General features: G+C 43.1%; 1 protein-coding gene across 1 annotated transcript; it reads left to right on the top strand.

Moving 5' to 3' along the window:
• Window positions 1-626: 626 nt before the first annotated feature.
• On the top strand, window positions 627-17,290 carry IL12RB2 (interleukin 12 receptor subunit beta 2). The gene is made up of 14 exons (XM_033151109.1): window positions 627-894; window positions 1,777-1,891; window positions 2,391-2,578; window positions 3,881-4,023; window positions 6,345-6,483; window positions 8,193-8,272; window positions 11,306-11,522; window positions 12,151-12,348; window positions 13,233-13,334; window positions 13,419-13,620; window positions 14,164-14,216; window positions 14,587-14,770; window positions 16,232-16,331; window positions 16,685-17,290. The coding sequence occupies exons 1-14, from the start codon at window positions 627-629 to the stop codon at window positions 17,219-17,221; spliced, it is 2,526 nt and encodes an 841-aa protein (XP_033007000.1). The 3' UTR covers window positions 17,222-17,290.
• Window positions 17,291-17,652: the final 362 nt, after the last annotated feature.

Below are 17,652 nucleotides of genomic sequence, written 5' to 3'. Positions count from 1 at the left end.
GATCACTTTCCCTTAATCTCCCTTCTTCACAAGAAGCAAGGCTCAGCTGCCCTCCAAACACCATGGAATCTGGCTGCCCTGAGTGACAGAGGAGTTCATTGCAAGGGAAACAGACACCTGTAGATGGGGGTTTTCTGATCATCTGCCTGAATCTAAACAATGATGGAAGCAAAAGCAGCAGGCATGCTGGTAACACAGGGTTGGGGGTGTGCAATTAGTTATGTAGAAGGGTAGACAAGAGGACCTGGAAAGCTCAGACCTGTGTCTCGGAAGTGTGGGTGATGGGGATCCCGTGACGGGGATGAAATCGATCCCACCATTCTGCAGCTGATCAGTCATCAGAGAGGGAGTTTTCTTCCCAATCAGAGCATGCTGGATTGGCAGGTTAAAACCCTAATTCTAAAGTTTAGCAGTATATGGTGACAAAAATATCCTTTCATTGGGGGGTAACAGCTGTCAGGATCAGGGTGGTTGCTCCAGACACCCTGATTTAGAACACATTTCTCTTACCATATAAAGGCAATACGTGAAGAAGCAATTTTCCATTGCGGTATCCAAAGCTGATTAAGTTTCCAATAAATTATTGCAGCACATGTCATGTTTGTTTCCTGCATTATAGGGGAGGCATGAATGCTAGTGGCACAGTCGTGTCAAATGGATCAACTGTGATTCTGTCCTGCTGGCTAAACAACGGTGGATCATCTAGCAATTTGCAGAACAAACCTACAATAACTATTTTACACAACAGTTCAGCAGTAAGCAGCAGCTCTGGCTTTTCGGTCAGTGCTCACATTTCACAGCACACATTTGGGAGGCAGGCGTTCATATGCCAACGGAGTTCTCGGCAGAAAACGGAAGGAGTGCTCGTATGTGGAATTTACGTCGATGTTGGAAGTAAGGAGGTGGTTTTGTCTGTAAGTGTTTTGCCGGTGTTCAAAGACAATATGTGTGTGTGCAAACAAAAAATATATAACACAGCAGCAGAGATGGCAAAATCAAGAGACTCTGGTGCCTTTCGCTCAAGAGCTTTCATTTATTGAGGAATGGAATGTTGTGCCATAGAAACATGAGGTATTATTTTCCATATACTTTTTTTTTTAACTCAGTGGGACTTTTCACAGGGACATCCCTGGATTGTGCCCAGCAGCACAATCCAGCTAGAAGTCAAGCATTTATAAATCACATTCTCAATTAAAGAGATTTAAGGCAGTGATTTACTTTCCCATTGAAATCAATGGGACATAGCTTGGGGGGGTGTAAAGGGGGGATATTATTTTTTCAGCTATTTTATTATTTAGTAATATTATATTGTGCACCAAACTCTTGGCATAAAAAGGGCATCAGACTCAGGACATTCCTCTCCCCCACTTTCTTTTTCTTTTTGCAATAAATTTACTTTTGTGCAGCATGACTTTCCTCAAGGCAAAAATGTTGTTGCAGGGAGAGAGTGTTTTGCAAGCACTTTTGCACCAGGCAAAATCTGATAATCGCTAGATAACCATCCCACACACACACACCGCTCTATGCCTCTATACCATTCATTCATTGATGGACTCTGAATTATGCTTTAGAACTTTGGGTCAGCAGCACAATCCTATTTTGCACTTAACACTTTCTCCTAATAAAAATAATGAAATAAGCAAATATGAACTCTTTGCACACATGTAATCTACAGGCCTATTTAATTAAGAACAAATGGATAAATACAAGTCCTAGATGCCAAAGGAAGGATTCATATTAACAGATATTAAGCCGCTTAAGTTGTCTCCTTTTAAGTTCCTCCAGCGCAGCCCAAAAATATACTCTGCATTCAGCATGGAAAGGATGGAAGTACTATTTGCACTTGGGATAAAGGACACTATACCTACCTTGATACTACCTATACATTACAGTAAGTCTCACTTGTGTCTCAGTTTTTACTGTATTCCTGTTCACCTGCACCTGCCTGTTGCCTGAGTTCTTGCTACCTTAACCTCCTAAAGCTCCCCCCCCACACACACACACCTGCAGCATATTGCACTTGTGCTGGAGGCATGTCTCCTTGTGAAACCTCTGGGTTAGTCCTTCACAAATGGACTTGCACATATTGTTTTTTACTGTTTCCTTCTAGGATTTTCTCACTGCTTTCTGAATTACTTTGTGGGTTGCTAATTGTGTCATATCTGCTATGGCCCCAAGTCCTGGACCTTAACAGCTCTGGGTTCAGATCATGTAATCTGTTAAACAGAAGTGTCAATTGACTGTATATAATATAGTACCAAGCAGTATTCCATTAACTGTCACACAATGTTTTATGGGTGTGAAATCATTCTAATCTCAGCAACAAAGCAACATTCTTTGAGGGTAGAAAAGGGATGATGATTTCATCCAGGTTTATCTTTCTATTGCAGGCTAACAAATGGAACCACCAATGAGACAACAGTATGGAAAGAGGAAAGGAATCAAAATAGATCATATGGCGCAATAGAGCTCAGAACAAAGCTGAATTCTGAGTCCACTTATACAGTTGTCATCAATGCCACCAATGGACTGGGGAAGGTTTCTTCCCAACCAATTCAATTCACATTAATAGACATAGGTAAATGTAAGGAATTTGCCTCAATTAAATTCATATTATTTGGCTGGCACTCCAAAGGCTTTCAAGAGAGCATTTGTTAGGGTGCAATTTCCTTTCACCCACCAAAAAGCCAATGCAACAAAAGAAGCCTGTGCCAAAATTCACTTGGTCAGTGGCAGAGGTGCCAACTTGAATAAAATATTGGGGGTGGGGCAGATAAGCCCCACCCACATAATCAGTTACAACACACACTATTTGAATGACAATGCCCATCAACTTTGGGGTGGCCTGTCCCCCTCAAATATTTCAGGGAGGGCACGAAAGGACCTTGTCCTCTAGGAGTTGGCTCCTACAGTCAGTGGTGATTGTTTGCTTTCTTGTCTAAATGGCAGGCTCCCACTCTATCACAGTATATCAGAAATAGGGGGGTTGTGTGCAGCTTCTGTGGTATAGGACACAATTGTTCAGAAATGAAAGTAAATGCTGTATACAGAGAATGACGTGTTAAACTCGGGCCATGGTTGAGTAGTTAACTTGTGAGAATGGCAGTACTATGAATCAGCCCTGACTCACACACAAAACACTGAATCACCTTTTAATTTTTTAATTTTTTTTAAAGCTGTGATTGCAGAGTTCCCATATGAATGAGTCATGTGAAGAGTGAGGATTTCACGTAGTGGCCATATTGCTTAGCGTGTTTTTGAAAAAGCACATGGTGGCAAAATCCATTGCAGTGGAACCTGCCTGTTTCCATTAAAATCTGACACCCATAAGGAGAAAAAGAGGTGCTGTTTATATTTTAGATTTGTTAGCCACCTGTACTCCTTATTGTCCCAAGTAGAGAGATAGTTAGAATAATAGGTTATCTAGAATAGTGATATATACTGTAGCAGTGGGAATAAAGAACAGTTGCAGGTGAAAATGTAGGGGGTCTAATGCATGCCAGCACATTTCGGCATTTTACCAGTCAGTCATTTGTACTTGACTAGGGCATCTGTTATTTATTTTTGTGAAGGTGTGGGGGTAAGGAGCTGGACTCTGTACTCTTCTTTGAATGGTCAAGGCTCCCCATATAATACAGCTGACCAGGCTGCTCCTAGTTCAACAGGAATGGACTCATAAAATAGCATACCTTGCTGGACGCAATATGTTTTCACGAGCAGTTCCCAATCCAGCAGAGGGGTCTGCAGTTCATTCCTCAAAAAATAAGGATCACTAGTATAGGCTTTCTGTGTATGGCCACTGGCAATTTCAAAAGTACTAACTTCTGTGTTTTCATTTATTTCATTTCATTGAAATGTATTTTTGGTCACCATAAATCAGTGAAGCCGCACGCACCGGTGAACCTCTCAGTGGCATTTGAAGGTTCTGATGCAAGAAATTGCAGCATTTCATGGCAAGATCAACAAGAGGCACAACACTTTAGATTAAGATACCAACCAATGAACAGCAACTCTTGGACCATGGTAATGTTTTCTAAATGTATTCTTATATTAGTAACTAGCTGTACCCAGCCATGCGTTGCTGTAGCGGCTTTTGCAGCCGGGCTTGCTCTCAAGGCAGTGGCAGAGGCAGGTTTTTGGGCCAGCCTGGCTCTCAAGGCGGTGTGGGAGTCAGCGGAGGCGGGTTTTCGGGCCATCCTGGCTCTTGAGGTGGTGGCGGAGTCGGCTTTTACACCTTGCCTAGCTCTGGAGGAGGCGGTGCAGGCTGGAGGCGGTGGGGGCGTCGACTACGGTGGTTTGGAGGAGGAGGGGGGGCGGGGTGGTGTGGTGTGGTGGTGAAATGAGATGATGTCTGCGGTTTTGACGTCCACTGGAGGGCGCTATATTGTTTTGCATAAAATCACGTTTTTACTGGTGAAAGGTGTGCTATCTGTACTATGTAAGTATGCACAAACACTCCCATATGGCCATGGAACTTTGTGTCCAAATTTCAACGGAATCGGTCAAGCGGTTACGGAGAAAGGTGATTGGTCACAAACATCCACCTTTTACATTTTTATATATATAGATGTGGCAAAACAGCTTGGTTGTTTACAAATTATTTACAGTAATGTAAATTCCTCTTTCCATACCCAACCTAAGCAACCCATACTGAAGGAATTAAGAGCATGTTATACAGAATTAAGTTTTGGATATTTCTCTCAGAATTACTAGACTTGGAATATCTCCCAGGACAACCTGCTCATAGATGATCCTACATATACATACGGTACTTGTTTGAACACTGCAAGGATGAAAAAGAAGCAGCATAGGAAAATATGATTGGTGTGTACACAAAACACACACTTCTAATTCTGCAGTCATCATAGTTTCAGTTCAGGAGCAGGCAACTTTGCATAGACTCACAACCCAGTTACCAACTTAGCTCATACTTCTAAATGGATTTCTACTGATAGAAGCAAGGAACCTAGAAGTTCCTGGGCTCTAGGCTCCTCTATACATTTCTTCGCCATTTTATAGGCCTACAGATAATATGTAAATCTTGCACTCATAGAGTTCCTCATAGTAAAACCAGTACTGCACTTAGAGAAGGGCTTTGGGCTGATGTCCAGGGCCCCTGTCAGCAGAAGGAAGAGGGCCTGTAAACACAGAAGGGCTGTCCTAAAACACTCTTAAGGAAATGAAGCGAAGTCCATTACCATCTAAAGCAGAGGTGGCTAACCTTGTTTGGACTCAAACTCCCATCAGCCCAAGCTAGCACGGCCAATGGCCAGGGACGACGGAAGCTATATGTCTGAAGTGCCATTTTCTAACCACCCCAATGCAAATAGATGCCCCCACCAGGTTCATAAGGTCTAAAATTACATAAATGCACCAAGCATAAGGTAAAAAAGCATGTGATTCTCCAGGTGACAGTGAAAGAAATGACCTCACAACCTGCTGTTCCATTCAACTTTAATCGGTTAATGAGGTGCTAATGGCACCAACACTGTTAATTACTCCTCAGTTACACACACACCTCTGAAGAGACAGGATGAGAGCTTGTGGTAAAGGAGATGCAGCATTCGTTTCATTCAGCAATTAGTAGTATACAGTACTGTGATCCTGTCTTGACCTAGCAAAGTGTTTCCCAAACTTAGGGTCTCCAGCTGTTTTTGGACTACAACTCCCATCATCCCTAGTTAGCAGGACCAGTGGTCAGGGATGATGGGAATTGTAGTCCAAAGACAGCTAGAAACCTACATCTGGGAAACACTGGCCCAGCATTTGGTTTAGAAAACAGTGCAGCTCCCCTGCAATGTATATCTGGGCCATAAACAAACTGCATTCACAGGATGGCTGGAGTTTCTCTCTATTCCTGTGCAAAGAACCCTTCTGTGTCTATGGAAGATTGGCGATCTGTGGCAGAGCTGCATGTTAACAGTCATAGAATCATAGAATTGTGGAGTTGGAAGGGATCCTGAGGATCATTCAAGTCGATGCCCCTGCAATGCAGGAATATGCAGCTGTCCCATACGGGGAGCGAACCTGCAACCTTGGCATTATCAGCACCGTGCTCTAACCAACTGAGCTATCCTAGTTCAGTCCTTGGCATCTCCAGGGAAAGACCTACCGGAAGCCTCATAGAGCTGCTGCCAGTCAGTCTTGGCCAACCTGGTGCCCTACAACTGTCAGCAGCCCCAGCCAATTGTCACCCAAAATTTCTGGAGGGCACCAGGTTTGGAAACCTGGAGGGTACCAGGTTAGGCTGATGTAGAGTAAGCTGAGCTAGATGGACCAATACTCAGCACAATGTAGCTTACTATGTTAATTTGATGCTCACTGTATTTTCCTTTTCATTCAAGCTTGAAAATATAAACAGCAGAAGATATTATCTACATGACCTGAAGCCAGATACAGCATATGAATTCCAGGTTTCTTGCAGGTTCTTGCCCAACAAAGGATTATGGAGTGACTGGAGTTTGTTGTTTCAAACAGAAGCAGGTGATACAATTTTGAAATGCCTAGCATTTATTTTTGTACCTATGTAGAAATCAGCTACGGGATAACACATTCATGCTTGCAGCCAGACTATCATCTCATAGGAATTCGGTGAAGAATAGAAATAATATTCATATGGCCTGGAGACCCAAGCAACAAAATACAACATAAGAAAGAAATATTTTTCTCTGTTCTGCGAAACAGATACACAAGACTAGATCAGAGGAATCAATGGTCTATAGTGAAAAGCTCCCACAGCAGTCATCACAAATCAGCAAGAAGGTATACATGCAGAATACCCACTAACACAGCAAGGATGCAGAACCGATGTTGCGTGGCCTGCACAACAGAACTTCCCCACTTTGTCCTCTCCCTGCAGGCTCCAATATCTGCCCTGGAGGGTCCTCCAAGCCTCTAGAGCAGATTTTGAGGGTATACGGGAGGCTGCAGGAGGGAGGTAAGAGGAGAAGGTTCCACTGCAGGAGTAAGTCTGGTGCATGAGCACGACAGCCTTTGGTTAGTCTGAAAGGTATTCAAATTCTAACATGCAAGACCTGCTTCATACTTATAAAAAACGCAGTACAGTGGTACCTCGGGTTAAGTACTTAATTCATTCCGGAGGTCCGTTCTTAACCTGAAGCGTACTTAACCTGAAGCACCACTTTAGCTAATGGGACCTCCTGCTACCGCTGCGCCGCCAGAGCACGATTTCTGTTCTTAAGCCGAGTTCTTAACCTGAAGCATACTTAACCTGAAGCGTACTTAACCCGAGGTACCACTGTATACTTTCCTTCAAACTGGACCATTGCACAGAACCATGCCACAAAGTTTTTATTTCCTCTGTGACTTAGAAAACTTTCAGCAACAATTTGTAGCTATGGCAATTTGTAGCTTATGGTCTTTGATGTCTTTGTGGGTTTCTGTCGAGCACAGAAAGCCGTTACCAAAAATTGTCACCCTTGCATCACTGACCACTAGTGACATAATCAGTTCCTGTCACTGACGGATGCAGCAAGAGGTGTGAACGTCACCCTCCCACCCTTTGTGGCAACTGACATTTTATAGTAATACCTGCAAACCTTTTTAAAGGGCTTGGAATAAATGGAGGATAAGGGTATCAATAGCTACTAGCTATGATAGCTATTGCTGCCTCTGGAATCAGAGACAGCATGCATTTGTGTGACAATTCAACAGTGAGAGAGGGCTGTTGCCCTCATCTCGGTTTAGGGGCTTCCCAGAAAGATCTGGTTGGTTTCTGTGGTAAATAGTGCAATAGATCAGCATGGAGAACTAGCCAAAAAATTACTCTGGTTGTAGAGGAAGTAATAATACAGTTACCAAAGAAAACAGAGTAAAGATGGCTAAATAAGGGGAGGAAGCAACAACACATGATTATGCCATTCCACTATTTCCTCCCCCTACTTGCTCCAACAGTGACCCAACCACCATGACAACTTTTGAATGAAAATATTAGCTCCAATCTCATTTGGCTAGGACAGGTCATGGTTATGTGAAGTGCAGGGGGGCTTTTATACTTGCTTGCCAGGCAACGACACCAACCTACCTCATTCTTCAGTGGGGACATGCCACTATATAAAACAACTATTCCTTCCCATTTGTTTTCTATGTGCTGTCCAATACTTTGCAAAAAAAACCACACCCAAATCAACTATGCAATGTGTTATAAAGCTCTTCTTTCTCCTTTCATCCAGTACCATTTCAGCCAATTGATGTCTGGTATTTAATGGAAGATGTGTCTTCTGAAATGCAGAATATTACACTTTTTTGGAAGGTAAGAATATCTACGCACCTATGCCATTTTGAGGGTGTTGCTGTATGCGTATGTAAACCAAAAGCGTAATAGTTCCTTACCCTAATTTAGGGGTGGGAAATCTGTGGCTGCCCAGGTTTTGTTGGGCTACAACTGCCAAGCTGGCTGGGGTTGATGTGAGTTGGGTAATCGACAGGTTCCCCATTACTGCATTAGAAAAGCAACTCCTCTTCAAAGAGCAAAAGTACATAGCATAGTTCCCAATTTCTTTGGATCAGCTGACATTCCATAGAATAGTGAGCTGCCAAAGGGTGTTGTAATAGTTGGCCTGTTAGAACTTGGCTGGAGAGACCTGGGATTGCATCCCTGATCAGCCATATGGCATGACTGCAATCCTATGAATAGCTTGCCCCCATTGAATTCAGTGGTGCTTTTGGTGGCCTAGGTGTAACTTGTAAAACAAATGAGGTTGAATTCAAAGAAGTTGTGTCCAGAAGAGACCCATTAAAATTGATGGGCCTAAGTTAGTCATGTCCATTAATTTCAACGAGTCCACTTTGAGTTTGACTAACATGGCATACAACCCCCCAAAAAACCTTTTCCTAGTGGAAATGCAACCTTTGGCTTTTCATTGCAAATGCACAGAAGAAAGTACACAGAAGTACAAAGTGCAGAGAAGTACAAAGAAGTGCTACCATTTAAACTACTAACATGTAGTAAGAGAATGAGGAAAATAATCAAGGGCTAGGGACTGATTTCCTTTGATGAGGTTCCAACTCTAGGTGCCTCCAGATGAAGAGTGTTTAATTACTTAGGCATTCATCCTTACTTGCTTGCACAAAGTTTACATGTTGGTTAGACTAGGTCTATCTTCATGAAGAATTCATTCTGATTTCTTTACAAAGTGTTACATATCATCTTGTTGATAATTCATTCATCCCACATTTTCAATGCATTTTCCTGTCACTTTCCAAACAGCAAGAAGTCTTTTAGTGTATGTGATTTTGCACTAGGGTAACAGAGCACTTGAATCCACTTTAAATGTGCAAACTTAAAGTTCTGGAATGTGCTTAAATCCCCGCCTCAAAAAACAGGCACCCTTCCTCTATGCCAGGCATGGCCAAACTTGGCCCTCCAGCTGTTTTGGGACAATTCCCTTCATCCCTGACCACTGGTCCTGTTAGCTAGGGATGACGGGAGTTGTAGTCCCAAAACAGCTGGAGTTTGGCCATGCCTGCTCTATGCCAATCTCTCCACAAAGCAAACTTAGAAACCATGCACATGCCAGACCAATGAAGGTGCATCAGTTACTCTGGCAGATAACACCATTCCTGCCCTGAGAAAAGGCCACAAGCAAATTTTCTCTCCCCACATACCCACTTCCTGTTCCACTATATCACTGCCTTCCCCTCATTCCCTTCTGCTACTCAATTCTTGGTACAGCTTTGCTCAAACAAGCAGTTTCTTACCTTTTTTGTTATTCACACTGAAAGCAGATTATCATTCATACTGGCTGCTTCTTAGAAGAGAGGAAAGCCATGCTGCAGTTTCACCTGTGCTTTCTTCAGCTTGTGGTATTGTTGGTTCCACCCATTTCTCACCTTTGCCTCTGTTTGAGAGTTAAGAATCCTTAATGAGGCACACCCTACAATACTTCAATGAAATGCACTAGTAGACTATGATGTCTTTCCCTCACATTCCCTCTGAGAAGTTCAAAAATGGCAATGTTTTGCTTCATAATACTAGCATCCATACACACACACACACACACACACACACACACACACACACACACACACACCTTCCCCCAAATAATCCTGGAATACTAAATAGTTTAACAATCAATCCCTCTTCCCATGGAACTCTGGGAATTGTCGCTCTCTGAGGGGAGTTGGGGTCTCCTAACATCTGTCAGTACCCTTCACAAACACCAGTTCCTAGGGTTCTTTAGGGGACGCCATGATGGTTTAAAGTGGTCTGAAACTGCTTTAAATGTGAAGGGACATGGAGCCTCAATATAAGGGGAATTAATGAGAGTTTGTATTTCATGTGCCCAAGTCTGCTCTCAAAATGAAAGTATGGTAGTCTGTGCCAAGCTAGTGAAGTATGCTCTTAACCATAGCTGTCAACTTTCCCCCCCTTTTAAGGGAAATTCCCTTATTCCGAATAGGATTCCTCACAAGAAAAGGGGAAAGTTGACAGCTATGCAGTCTTGACTGTTGTTTTTTTTTTTTTTTGGTCAAAAGCACTTTGAGAGGGGTTTTTTTTGGGGGGGGGATATACTTGCTACAATTGGGCAGCCATGGGCCCACTTCACCTTCCACCTTCCTTTCTTACTCACACACACTCAGCCACTTCCCTCAAGCCAGCTTCTCATCAAATTGTAGTAATATAAACAATGAAGGGAGTCTGAGGGAAGAGATGTTGCCTTTTGCTGCGGCAGCCAAATTCATTCTCTCAGCTCCAACTCCCCATCTGTCAAATTGGAACAACATCAGAGGGCTTTTGTGAGGGCAGTCTGAAAGAAACCTCCATCTTAAAACACTGCACCGATACTGAGGGACAGCAGCTTGCTACAATATGGGAAGCCAAGTACCACATCTGCACTCACCCAAAAATACTAACAAGGATTATTTGAGCACGCCTCCATCTCTCAGCCTGGCTTCCCTTGGAGGTTTCTTAGACTAGAAAATGCAGTAGAAATTCCTTTTAAAATATAACAAATGGTAACCTCTCAGGACTTTGTCATTTCTGCCCCACCTTTTCTTAAGGAGGCTTACATGACTCCCCTCCGCTCCCATATTATCCTCACAATCCCCCTGGAAGGAAGGCCAGTTATACTTGGAAGGGGTATATGTGGCTGGCCCAAGTTCATCCAGAGAACTTCATGGCTGGGGCGGGGGGAGAGGTAATTTGAACCACAGTCTCTAACGGCCAACTGAATGAACGCTGGCTTCAAACTGCTGCTAAAACTTGTTTTGTGTGTGCGCCATGGTGAAACATGCAAAAAAAAACCAAACAAATAATAAGCTATTTTCTTCTTCTTTTTAATAGACGAGCATACTAGAAGTGAGAAGGAGAAGTCATGATTATAGAGTGATGTTTTCGGCCCTAAACCAGATGTGTCAAAGAGCCACGGGAACAAATTCTACAGCGCAGACCATATTCTCACAAATCATACCTAAGACAGACTATAGCATTACAATTTCTTCTCACAACTCACGGGGAACATCCCAACCCATTTATATAACTACTAAACTAGGAATTACAGGTAAGACCCTTTCATCTGATTCATTTGATTTCAGTATAATTTTGTCTGTTATAAAGCTGCACTGGAATGTTTATTTTTATACATGGCAAACCATCGTTTTAAGTTTATTAGATTTTTTGACTCCAGTTGTAAGTAATAGGTCAACATTATCCTGAGGAGGGAGGTACACAAACACATTCGATCACAGGTACCCCTCCCAAAATTTCCTAGTGGAAAGAGAAAACCCTTAACTGGCAAGGACCGTGGCATTAACTATAGTAACTATTATGTTCCTGTAGAGTGACTAGCAATTTTAGGTGCTTTATAAATAATGTATTATTGTTGTTACTGTATTTGTTATCAATGGTACACAGATGACTTAGAATTACACTTGGGTCCAGGCTAAGCAAGTTCTGATTTAGTCCCACTTGAAATCAATGGGACAAGTTAGCCATGATCAACAGAACTAAAGCATGATTTATTATAGTCTAGACTTAATCCATATTGCTTAGTTCCAGTTCTTATTCCATCTCAAGTTGCTTTTACTCTTGGATAATTCTGATTTCTGATGTTGTACTCCCGTGTTCAGCTAAGGACTGGTGTCTCTCTCTCTCTTTCCCTCCCCCCCCAAAAAAAAACTTTTTAAAAGATCTGCCGCCCCCGAACCATCTTTCTACTGTATCACTGGGGAACGGAAGAATCTCTGTTTTGTGGGAAGCCCCTATTGCACCTTTCCCTTTTATCAATGGATATGTTCTACAGTGGGCAGAGCTCCATCACAGCAGTCACTTGAGAACTCCCATAACCTGGCTCAAAATCCCCATCTCCAATCTCACAGCAACAACAGGTAAGTTGCACGGGAGGGGAGCAGTGGGCATCGCTCTGGGCTTTATTAGGGGGAAGGCTGGCTCTGTGCGCCTGGCAAAGGATGGTCAATTACAGTTTTCTGGATAGCACTTCACCCCCACACACATTAGGCTGCAGCTTGGCACTGCACAATAGTTCGTTCTGCCTTCCAATTTTTCCAGATGGCACGAGATAATCTCTTTTGAGCTGCAGCTCTCATCATAGTCACTGGAGGCAAAAGAGGAATTTGTGTTCTGTCAGTCTCAATGAGCTGAGCTCATCTAATAAAAGCAAGCTGCTCAACACCTTGTTACTACCAAACTCAATGCTAGCTTTCAGTTCCCTCCATGTCCTTTTATTATTATTATTGCGCATTCAGGATGATTTGTGCTAATGATGCTCTCAGGGTGGGCATACATGATCCCACATTCAATAATGCTTGTAACTGGAAAAGTTTTGGGGTTTGGAAAAGCTTCCTTTTTGAGTCAGTGCATAGCCCATTGCTTCCAGCATAGATCCTGTAACTTTTTATATCACAAAAGTTGTGGTTTATTTTTCTTTCGCTTGTGAAGTGCTGTAGCCCCTCCAGACAGCAATAACGTGGTAGCATTGGGGAAGCCACACAGAACTCGCAAAACAGAACAAATCCACCGCTAAAGCATTAATATTATTTTCCTTTGTTCCCCGTTTATTTGGGTCATTCCATTTGACTCACAGGAATAGCAGCTTTGTAAATGCAGTGCTCTAAAAATCATGTTTTACACCTATGTCCAATCTATGACTAATATCAGGTGTTGTCCAGCCCATGCTTTCTCTCAAACTAGACTTGTGTCTCGGTCTCACAATAGACAGATTTGCATCAAATACCATTATTGTCCTTTCTAGAGAACCTAAAGCCTAACACCTGTTATCGAATCAGTGTGTTTGCCCTCTACCAGAGCAGAGCAGGAAGAGCTGCTTCCACAGAAGAAGATGTATCAGCAAAAGGTAAGGGCAAAGGCACTCCAGACCTAAACATGCCTTTGAGACCCAACAGTCAATTCAGATTTCTCAAGATTTCATGTTTTGCAGCCCCATTAACAGGACCTCAAATTAACGCAACAGTAAAAGAAAGAAGCATTTTGGTCTCCTGGCAGGAAATTCCAGACGATCATCAAGTGGGCTGCATCGTTCACTTCAAGTTATACTTGCAAAAGCAATTTGTCACGGTGCCCCCTAAAGTCTACGGTAGGTATCTGTTAAAAATTAGGGCTTGGATCCCTCTACTGCAGGGGTGGCCAACTTCCAAGAGACTGCAATCTACTCAGTGTTAAAAACTGGCAGTGGGGGTTCAGATCAAAGTTGTTGAGCTTTTATAGGAAGGAAAGCCCTTTTTTGGTGGTTCAGGTCATTTTAGGGGTGCAGGGCAAAGAAGTTGAGGTTTTTTTAGGGCAGCCAAAGTTTTTTAAGCTTCTTTGGGGGGGAGCCACTGATATACCACAGACATCCAGTGATCTACCAGTAGATCACGATCTACCTGTTGGACATGCCTGCTCTACTGGAACTGGCAAATCTGTGGCCATACAGATGCTGTTGAAACTTCCAACTCCCATTGGCTCCAGCCATCATGGTCAAAGGTGATAGGTGTGGGAGCTTTGCAGCATCTGGAGCTGTCCCTCTATGGAAAAAATTGGAGCAGTTTCTCAACAGAGGGGGGGGGTGCCCTGGCTCCCATCCCACATGACAACAGATGCACAAATCACTTGGATGCACTGTTGTTATTCTTTTGTTTTAGCTTTGATTTTGTTAATTAATGCTAGGCATTTTACTGTGAAAGCAAATTTTGGCTGAAAAGATATTGGGAGACATCCAGGGATGGTGCCTGCTTGCGTAAGGGGACTTCCAGTTTCTTTTCCCCTGATGCACCCTCAAAATACGCTCTGGAGGAGATCCAAATTCTCTGGAGCAGATTTCAGGGATATGCAAGGAGGAGCTGTAGAGGGGACGGGAGGAAGGACAATCCCTGCTGCACAAGCAGGAGCTACACTGGGTTTCACTTCAGAAACAAATTAACTGCTGAGACCCTAGGCTGAAATGGTTGGCAGCAGATGGTGAAGCTCAGAAGTGCTTGTTGAAGTTGTAGACTATTGAAAATGCTTGGTGAAAGATGGGTGTGGATGGGAGAAAGTACTTGTGACTTGATGCTAGTTGATACTCATATTTCCCTCATTCTCTTCCTTTTCAACCCCCCTCCCCGCAGATATACCTAACACAGCCACACAGCCATTCTCTGTAAGAAGTGTAGAGCCTGGTGCTGCATATGTTTTATGGATGACAGCTTCCACAAAAGCTGGAGAGAGCCCTAAAGGAAACAAACAAGAAGTTTACATAAAAGGTCATTATTTGGGGTGGGGGATTAAAGGTTTTGGCTTCATAGTAGTACACTGAAGGCACTTACAACTTTGCACACCACAGGATGAGCTACTAGCATTGAAGACAGGTTTGGGGAAGAGTTTGGTCACCGGTGTGGGTGGATGTATCAGCTTGGCTCAGATGTAATTCTGCCTATCAAGCATCATTAGGAATGCAGAAGCTGACCTATACTGAATCAAGCCATTTGTCTAGCTCAGTACTGTATGTAATGGCAATGGCTCTCCAGGGTTTCAGGCAAGGGTCTCTCCCAGCCTTACCTGAATCTTCTGCATGCAAATAATTTGTTCTGCCCCAAAGTTGTGACATTCCCTCAACATAGTGAACAGCATCATACATCTGAAATAATACTAGTTCTGCATAAGAATTGCAAGAATTGCTGAAGGCATCAGAGGAGCACATCTCAGAATTTTAGCAATAGGTTGGAGAATGTCTTAAAGCTCTCTTCCCATTAGAAGTTGGCATAATTATGATAAAGAAGTCTTTCTCAAGTAACAGATATCTTGCACTTACAGATGCACCCAGTTGGGGTCCTGCTCTAACAATCTGCATTATTGTGGGCCTTTCCATCTGCCTCTGCTTTGTGCCATCCATTAGGCAAGCGTAAGTGAATGCTTTCTTTCTAAACATTTAACAGCATGCAAATGGTATACTGAAGAACAGTAAGGATAAAAAAAAGCATATAGAAAAGGGTGTTCAGGTTACACGGTCAGGCCCTACACTCATTAAAACCAAACTCCAAATCTCCTGTAGGCTTCGCAGTAGGTTTTAAACAGAAAATTCCAGAGAGAATAAAAAAAGTTGTGACTTTCACAAATTATCAACAAATCCGATTTTGACAATTTCAGTACTTCAGTGCATCTCTGAGGAATTACTCTGGAAATCTATGCTACAGGAGAGCTTGTGAGCCAATAGTGGCTCACAGGCAGCTTATGTCAGGATAATTAAAAGAGGAAACACAGCTTCATGATGTGACCCTCCTCCAGCCAAGAGTACTAGGAGGTAGAAGGTCCAACCTAAGGGGCTCCATGGGTACAGCAGTTTATTGGAACAAGAAGAAACAGCAGAGAGAATGGCTTGAGTGTGAAGGGAAGTAAGAGAAAAGGAGAAAGTGAGCGGCCACAATATGGTTGAGGAAGCAGAATTAGTGGCAGGGGTGGTGTAATAGGGACATTTTGGTGTGGGGTTTAGGAGCATCAGTAGTCTCTAAGATAAAGGACCATAGCCAAATGCTAATCATAATTACAATTTTTAACTTGAATATATGATTATCATAAAACAGAGACATAGAGGCCGAGCCATTATAAGGCAGACAACTTCATTGGGCCCCGCAGAGACCCCATCAACATAAGGAAAACAGCACCATGTATAAAATCCCAGCATATTGTGCTAGAAACATGTCTCCTTGCAGAACTATCTGGATTAGTATTTCACTAATAGATTGGCAAGTATTGTTTTGTCCTTTTTCCTTCTAGGCTTTCCTCGCTGCTTTCTGTTCTGCTTTGTGGGTGGCATGGGAAAGCTGTTCCAGATCCAGCCAACTCTTCATGTGCTAAAGAGTTCACATCTGTAGAGGTAAGCTTGCCTGTCACTGGTGTCACCTGTTGGAATCTCTTTGCTGATGAGCTAGTTTTTGCAAAGAGCCAAATAGCTGCCTTAAATAGCTGGCCAGCAGAGAAACAACTGCAGAAGATGCAAATAATTTTGCTACTCCCATTTGCCAGGAGAAAAAAGAAGAAGAAAGTTACCAGGAACATCTTGTTCCTGGTAACTTTCCCTCCCACAAATTTCATAGCCTGCTAAATGCTGTAGCAAGTCCCCGGCCACTGTGCAGAATCATTGCATTTATGGAAAAGCAGTTTGCTTTTAGGGAAAGGTAGAAGATACTTGTGCGTGAACTGAAATTTCTCCCCTATCTCCTCAAAAAGGATGAACGCAGCTTCTATTCTACAGAGTTCCTAAAGAACCTGAACAGTGTTGAAGAGCCTGAAACTCTACAAATAGAGGAGGTCCTCATGAAGAGGCAACAAATGCCATTTTTGGATGTGTCCCTCTTCAAACCCACAGAGGAAGGAGGAGAGAGCCACAACTGGCCAACTGCTGTCAGTTTCCAGGAAGAGGATCCAATTGTGAAAAACTTGGACTATGACCCTTTGATCACCAGCAGGACAGGTGGTGCCAGCCAGCACCAGCTGCTGCCTTTGTACAGAAAGGTTGGACCCGAAGAACCAAATCAAGGCCAGGAATTTTCAGTGTACCTTGCCAGTCCACGTGGAAATGTAACAGTGGACTACTTACCGACTATTTCACCTGCCATTATGGACACTGGTGAAGACAACGGTGAATCTGAACTAAACCCATTATTTATTTTCCAAAGAACCTCTTTTCTGCCACAGACGTTCCCCTTTGGTGGAAAGCTCACTCTAGACGCTATACAAATGGACTGTGATTCTTTCACAGAGTAAGACTGCGTTCATGTAACATCTTATCCAGGAATGCTTTAAACTTAATGGGAGAAGACATGATAGGATATATATAGCACAACAGGCCTCCCTTAATCCCCTCACCACCTTCATGCGAAACCTAGCATGAGGAAGTTCATGAGGACAAAGTCCCTTTTTTAGGTTCCAGCATAAATACGAGGTAGTAATTGCTGCAGTAGCTCAGTCACACAAGAAATGAAAGTAAAAAAGTCACCGCATCTAGAATACAGTATCTCAAAAGTGGTTTCAGAGAACTGCGGGTTGTAGCCAAGTTAATCCATTTAGGCAAGGAATTCTGCCTATGCAGCCAGACTTCTCCCCGTGTGCCCAACACCTGCTCCAAAGGGTTGAGGGAACCCCTAGAACAGATGTGGGGACACGTGAAGAGGAAATCCTGTTGTGCAGGTCAAAGT

The sequence above is a fragment of the Lacerta agilis genome, chromosome 6 (genome assembly GCF_009819535.1).
Source record: "Lacerta agilis isolate rLacAgi1 chromosome 6, rLacAgi1.pri, whole genome shotgun sequence".
Classification (NCBI taxonomy): Eukaryota; Metazoa; Chordata; class Lepidosauria; order Squamata; family Lacertidae; genus Lacerta; species Lacerta agilis.
Note: the sequence above shows the minus strand (reverse complement) of the source record. Positions and strands in the feature narration are given on the sequence as shown.